The sequence below is a fragment of the Neophocaena asiaeorientalis genome, unplaced genomic scaffold, assembly GCF_003031525.2.
Source record: "Neophocaena asiaeorientalis asiaeorientalis breed wild unplaced genomic scaffold, Neophocaena_asiaeorientalis_V1.1 scaffold87, whole genome shotgun sequence".
Lineage (NCBI taxonomy): Eukaryota > Metazoa > Chordata > Mammalia > Artiodactyla > Phocoenidae > Neophocaena > Neophocaena asiaeorientalis.
Genome location: NW_020175432.1, coordinates 1,762,215 through 1,769,370, shown reverse-complemented (window position 1 = coordinate 1,769,370; position 7,156 = coordinate 1,762,215). Strand labels below are relative to the sequence as shown.

The following is a 7,156-nucleotide window of genomic DNA, read 5'->3' as shown; positions in this document are numbered from 1 at the left end:
GAGTTGGGCGCATGGCGCCGGGCGCACTGCGCGGGGGCTGCGAACAAAGGGCCCCCTACCCGGGCGCGGCAGCCCCGTGGAGCCGGAAAATGTGGGTCGCCCTGCTCTGGCCGCTGCTCCGGCTCCTGCTGCTGCTGCTGCTGCTGCTGTCGCCGCGGGACGGCGTGCGCGCTGCGCAGTCCCAGGCTCCGTGAGTAGCCCCGGGCGACGGAGGAGGCTGGCCGCCTTCTCGGGGTGGGGGTCGCGGGGTCTGGTTCAGAGACGCAGCGACCTGTCCAAGGCCACACAGCCTCCGGGCTGGGCGGGACCTAGAATCTTGACCCCCTAGCCGCCACGAGTCGGACTGGGAAGAGGGTAGCCTGAGGCTTCAGAAGTGGCCCCGTGGGGGTACAAGTACTCCTCAGAGCTAAGGCGGCGAGGCCCTCCCCCCATTCCACCTCGCTCCCTTGGTGTGACCAGGGCTGTCTTCTTGGGTGGCGATTTCCAGTTGTCCGTGGCTTGAAGGTAAGAGGTGCGTGTCTTGGCTGAGAAATGGAAGGAGAGACCTGCCGTTCGTTCCGTTTTCCTTGGGAGGGCGTGGGGGGGGGGGGCGGAGGAAGTGTTTATTTTGCTTCCACATTTTTCTTGAAGTTTGCTTACAGAGCTTCTGGTGAGTTGACACAGTGAGGAGGTGAATTAACTAGCTGCTAAGGAGAATTTCCCATGAGTTGGCTTCACAGGGACTATTCGCAGACCTGCCAAGTTTGGGTGAGCCCTGCGGGGTTGTGGGCTGGGAGGGGGCCTGCCTGCAGCGGCTCAAGCTCAGCCGTTTAGTGCAGACCGGCCTTTCTGAGCCTTGTTCAAGCAGCCCTTGTATAGGAGTTCCCAGAAAACAGGTCAGCAGTGAGACTAGGTGAGCGGAGGCACCTCCCGTGCTGCTCCTTTGGATTACAAGTTTGAAAAGTAAGACGCCGTGCTGCAGTTGGAATCATGGGATTTACCTCCCCTGGGCCTTGTGAAATTGGAACCCAGCAAACTTTTGACCTGATGCTTTCAAAGCTGGCATCCCTCAGGATAGCAGTTTTCAGCCAAGGGGCGATTTTTGTCTCCCTGGGGTCATTCAGCAATGTCCGGAGGCATTTTTGGTTGTCACATCTAGGGGGAGGCCACGCGGCTGGAATCTACTGGGTGGAGGCCAGGGATGCTGCTACACATCCTGCCATGCACAGGACAGTCCCCAGCACGAAGCATGACCCTGCCTTCCATGAGAGACCCCGCCTTATAAGGACCAAATTCAGAGTTCCTGTGTTGCAGGGTTTTAAACAGTTCTCAGGAGTGTTTGCCTCTGACTAAAATTGCCCTGGGATCTTACCTACTGTTGGGTCAAATGGAACTTCCGTGCTGGGAGACACACAGTGACCAACCCAGGGGTCCAGATTAGCTGACCTCTAAGCCAGAGCCATGGCTCATCAGCCCGAAGGATCCCGTTTTAGGAATAGCCCCGGATACCCACTTCTATGATCCATTTGATTGTAGTGTGAGGAATGCCTGATGCCAGAAAGCCCCATGGATTTGCACACTGTTATGAGACCAATACTGTCTACACTTTACCAAATACCACCCTTCCCCGGATGGGACCTTCCAAGACCAAAGGATGAGAAGCCAGTGTCAGCCCAGATGGCAGGGGTGTATCAGGTAGACAGTAATTGGCTGGCGAGCCCTCCAACAGCTGTAATTCCTGAGTCGCAGGGAGAGTTAATTTGATTCCATCAGGTTCTCTGGGCCTGTGAGTGAAGACCCTAACTCAGATCTGGATAAGGGCTTTAGAAGTGCCCAAGGAAAGTGAACACGTGGATTGTGTATTTCCCCCAGTACTCTTCCACACTCAGCAGGTGCTATGTGGGAGGCCCTGGGGGTCATCTGGGAGCTGGGCAGAAAGTTTCTGTCCTGAAGGTGGCCGTATTCCCGTGCTGCAGTGGGGCAGGACACACAGGAACCCAGGGTGATTGCCCGTGCAGGTCGGTGTTAAAGATAGTACACATCACGTACGTGGGGGTGATTGTGTGCTCCAGACAGTACAGTTACGTACCCAGGATCATCGCGTGCTCTGTGCACTGCTGAGGCCAGACGCTGCACAGGTGACCCCAGGGTCATTGCACCCTCTGGTCAGTGCTGGAGCTGGATGGTGCACATCACACATGAAGCAAAGGTCTTCCCATGCTTGAGGCAGTACATGTCTGTCCCAGTGTCACTGAATGCTGTGTTTGATGCTGGAGTGGGACAGAACATATAGGACGCAGGTTCAGTACACACTGTGGTCAGTGCTGGATCCGGACAGAACATCCATGAAACCCAGGGTCATTGCATGCTCCGGCTGGTGCAGTCACATACCCAGGATCAATGTATGCTCTGTGCATGGCCAAGGCCTGACACTGCACAGAGGAGCCCTGTCATTGCAGGCGCTTGTCGGTGCTGGAGTCAGAACATCGGACCCCAGGGTTACTGGGTCCAGCCACTGCTGGGCAGTGCACCTACGAAACTAGGGTCTTTGCACACTCTCATCAGTGCTGGAGTCATATAGTACATGGCATGTCTCGAAGGTCCTCTTCGTGTATGGTGTGTGGTAAGGGTCTAAATTCATCTCTTTGTATGTGGACCTGGGGTTGTCCCAGAGAGGATGTTGAGAAATAAAAAAACCTCTCCTGATCTCAGTGTTTGCCCAGTGTCTTCCCTCTCTCCTCTTTCCTTCTGAAGCCTGTAGTTCTGCACCGTTGGAATCGTGCTGCCTTTGCTGCCAGGCTCCTGGCACTTGCCATTGCCCTGTGAGTGGGTCACGTGGTTACGGATGAGCCTTTGTGATCTTCTACCTAAGGCTGCAAAATAACGGGGAAGCAGGAGCTCAGGTGGGGAGGACCTAGGCCTCCAGGTCCGGTGCCATAAGGGGACCCCAGGGCCCTCTCCTGCCTGGCTGGGTGATCTGGTGCACGTTCCTTCTCCTTCTGCAAGGTCAGGCCTTCCCGTCTGGAAAACAGGATAATAACACCTCTCTTCCAGAAATGTCTTCCCGGTCAAGCTGAGTCTTTTGAGAAAGAAAGAGCTGTTTTGACTCCATTGTTCACAGTGCTTTTCCTGTTTCAGGCCATTTAGTTTGTTTTTAGGGTCTTATTCTTAAAATTAATGCTGCAGGTAGTTCCTTGCTTCTTTCCACTGGGGTCCAGAGTCTGGCTGCCTGGGTTTGTAGCCTAATCTCTCACTGACTCGGGCACATGAATTGGCTTCTCTGGGGCTTAATTTCTGACTCTGTAAATGGGAGATGTTAGCACGTCTCATGGGTGGCTTTGAGGATGAAGTGGGATCCTACCAGTAACTCAGTCTACAGGGGAGAGTATTTTAGTTTGTGGGTGTGGCATGTGCAAAGGTCCTGTGGCAGAAGGAGCTGCGGAAAAAAGTCCAGAGGCCATAATGCCGAGATCGAAGGGGGTGTGGTTCCGGGTAGATCCAGAGAAGCCAGATTCTTACTTACTCGGGGTGGGGGGTACTTCAGAGGTGAACAAGCCTCAAGGAGCTCACAGGTTGGTAGGGGACACGGACACATAAAGTGACAGTGCCACTGGAGTGTGGTCAGGCATAGGTGGGAGTCCACCTAGGGTGCACCCTGATTCAGCCAGGTGACAGTGAGGCTAGGGATGAGTCAGGACCTTTGGCCTTCACTGCGGTTCTCCTCTTGCGCAGGGGCTATTTGATCGCTGCACCCTCCGTCTTCCGCTCAGGAGTGGAGGAAGTCATCAGTGTGACCATCTTTAACTCCCCGAGGGAAGTCATGGTCCAGGCTCAGCTGGTGGCCCAGGGCGAGGCAGTGGCGCAGAGCCAGGGAGCCATCCTGGGTAGGTCCCTTGGGTGCCTGACCAGGCCTTCCCCTCCCTTTGCAAAGTGGTCTTTAGGGCTCAGGCAGTATCGGCATTGCTTTGCTTCCTTCCCACTTCACCTCCAGAACCCTGGCAGGAGTAGGAGGACAGGTTGCATTCTCCTCACTTTCCAGATGGAGAGAGTAAGGCCCAGCAGGGGAAGCCACCTGCCCAGTCTGGGAAATCAGAGTTCCTTGTTCCTCAGCACCTCAGGTTCAGTGAGTGCAGAGCTGGATAGATTTAGGCACCCTTTCGTGCCAGTTTTGGCTAGACGTGGGAAGGGGGCCCAGAGGGAATCTTGTGACCTTTTCAGATCCTTTGTTGAGCTTCTGGCACCCCTGTGGTGTTAGACCTGGAGCTGGGCTCACAGCCAGCCTGCCACTGAGTTGAGCTCAGGCCCTCAGCCAGCCTCTCCCTGGCTCTCCTTCGTAAAATGCAGACGACGGCAGCAGCGTTGGCCTCTTGGACTAAGTGTGGAGACCAGGCGCTGCCTTAGGGCCTGCCGACAAGGCAGCCTCTGTCCCCTGGGAGAGGGAGACTCGGGTAGGCAGGAGAAGTGCAGGCAGTCCCGACTCCACTGGCCAGTCCTGAAACCCAAATCAGGTTGGCTTCAGCAACAGAGAGTTTATGGGCTCTTATAACTGGAAAAGTCCCCTGGCATCACTGGCCCAGTCTCCCAGCTCCACTTCTGGATGTGCCTGTGTCTCTCCAAAGCAGGGAGGGACTGGCAGTTACAGGACCTGTGGGCAAAGTCCCAGGATTAACTCTGATTGGCTCATGTTGGGTCATGTGCTCAATCCTGAGCCAATCCCCGTGAGCAGAGGGAAGGCCTATGCTGATTGGCCCATGTGGGTCATGTGCTCAACTCTGAACCAAGTCCTGTGACCAGGTGGACGGCCCATGCTGATTGGCCCATTTTAGGACATGTGCTCAACTCTGAACCAATCACCGTGTCTAGGAGGAAGGCCTATGTAGATCTGCACAGAGCCCCAGGGAAGATGGGCAGAACCCACTAAACCTTAAGAATTAGGAGTTGGGTAGGTGGGCTCCTGCAAGAAAATCGGGCTTCTGCTAGCAGGAAATGGACACTGGGAGGCAGAAACAGTAGATGCCTAATTAAGTCCTGGAGGCCAAAGAGCCTGGAGAAGTGTCAGACGACAGATGACTCAGTTTGGGTGGAAGAGAGAGGTAGATGGAAGACTAGTTAGACCCATTGGAGTGAGGTCCACTGGAGACCTCAGGCTTCTCTTTTTTCTCTCCACCTTTCTCCTTGTTCCTCTCCCGTGGAGTTTTCTCTTTGCTCCCCTCACAGCTTACCTTGGGCAGGGGCCAGGGGTGAAGTGAATAAAGTATGCAGGCTGGCCAACCTTCCCCTGAATAGCTCGGCTTTGTCCATGCCCTCCGGTCTTCAGTACTCTCCAGCTTGGAGGAAACCTCTCACTTCCGCCGATCCCAGCCCAGGCCAGACCAGCATGACCCAGGGTGTGTGTTTGTCCACAGAAAATCCCTCTGGGTTGAGAAAGCCCCTGTTTGTAAGGTTGCAGCTCAAGGAGGCAGGAAAACACAGCTCCTGATTTAACTGTTTTTATTTTCATTTTTTAGATAAAGGGACGATCAAACTCAAGGTAAGCTATGAATTTTTAAAATCAGAAACCCTACCTTGGAAATAAAGAATTGAACTGGAATGGAACAAGAGAAGTTGCATGTGTTGTGAAAAGAATCCTTAATGGTGATGTAAAAAAAAAAAAAAAGAATAATGAAGGAAAAAACAGTTTACAAAAGGAGAAAGCTCACCCATAATCCCATTCCTCATACTTTTCACTTTTTCATGTTTCCCATAAATCCTTGTCCACATAAAGACATTTTCTTTCATAGTTGCAGTTAAAGGGTATATTGTGGTCTTTCATGCCATTTTCTCTTCACACGTTGCGTAAACATACTTCCCTGTTTCCAAGTCTCTATAATTGCATCCTATTGTAAATAACATTCCACTGCATCTCTTTTATATACTAATTTACTAACACCTCCCCCTCACACACACATCGCTTGTACATAGTTAGATTTCTTTCTTGTTTTCAGGGTTTTGATAATGTAATCCAAAAGTTGAGAGCATCTTTGTGCGTAAAGCTGTTAACGTACTGGATGCCTGCCTTAGACTGAACAGCCTGAAAGAACTACCAAATTAGGATCCAAGGCTCTTGCTGTGTCCTGTTTTGTCTTGGAAGACACAGCAGTGCACGTGCATGGCACCACCAGCTATACATTAGAGACCAAATTGCCCTCAGCCTTGTTGGCATTGAATATTATTATTTTAAAATTATTTTACATACCAAACTACAGGTAGGTCATTCTCTGACATGGGTTTTTTAACTGGAGTCCTTGGATTTCAAGGCAGTCATAAGCCCTGAAATTGTCGGTTTTTTCTGGGTTAGCTAGTCCTTAACGCTTACCAGATGCTCAAAGGAGTCCCTGAAAGGATGGGCTAAGTAGAGAATCTTTCCAAATTGTAATGTGCTCTCTCCCAGTGATTAGAACCAAGTCCGGGGCGGTTCCTCTTCCATGGGATGGGATGCATCATTAGTGTCTCATTGCTGTGGGGCAGTGGTCTTCCTGCCCTCTTGTCCATGTTAGAATTCTTTCTCTAGAGTTCTCTCCCGGGGGTGAGGTTTGCAGGGTCTGGAGACAGTTATGGTTGTCACAGCTTGGGGGGCAGGGATGGAGGTTGCTACTGGCTTCTAGTGGGTAAAGACCAAGGATGCTGCTCAAGTCCTATAATACACAGGACAGCCCCTCTGCGGAGAATGAGCCAGCCCCAGATGTCAACATTTGGAAAACCCTGGATAAATAGGCTAGAGCCGCCCTTGCCAGCTTCCTGTGAGCAGATCTGCTTTCTTGTGAATAGAATGCAGGGCTGCCCTGTCCACTGATAGATGAACTACTTAGGAAAAAAGAAAGCCTCGTATATTTTATTTAGAGAAGTACTTTTACTAAAGCATATTACTTACCAGAAAGAAAAAAGAAGAAAGGAAGAAACCAGGGCTGCCCCAGCGGGGTTAAGATTATGCTCTGTCCCTAGTCACCGCACATAAGAAGGCACTCTTCACAGGCTAGATGCTGTGGATTTGTATAAGAAACCAGTAAAGGGCCATATAACTTTGGGAGAAGGGTCGGGGATCCCTGGACTGGAGACTTTCAGAAGGGTCTTGGGATCCTTAGCATTTAGAAGAGCTCTGGATGAGCCTTTCTCAACTTGGGGGATGGGGAAGGATGCT

General features: G+C 52.1%; 1 protein-coding gene across 1 annotated transcript in view; it reads left to right on the top strand.

Annotated features, from left to right (window-relative positions):
• The first annotated feature begins 11 nt into the window (after positions 1–11).
• Positions 12–7,156, top strand: part of CPAMD8 (C3 and PZP like alpha-2-macroglobulin domain containing 8) — a 94,270-nt gene continuing 87,125 nt past the window's right edge. The window contains exons 1-3 of the mRNA XM_024767435.1: positions 12–190; positions 3,712–3,863; positions 5,487–5,509. Of these exons, the coding sequence (XP_024623203.1) occupies positions 12–190; positions 3,712–3,863; positions 5,487–5,509 (354 nt within the window). The remainder of the gene's footprint in view (positions 191–3,711; positions 3,864–5,486; positions 5,510–7,156) is intronic.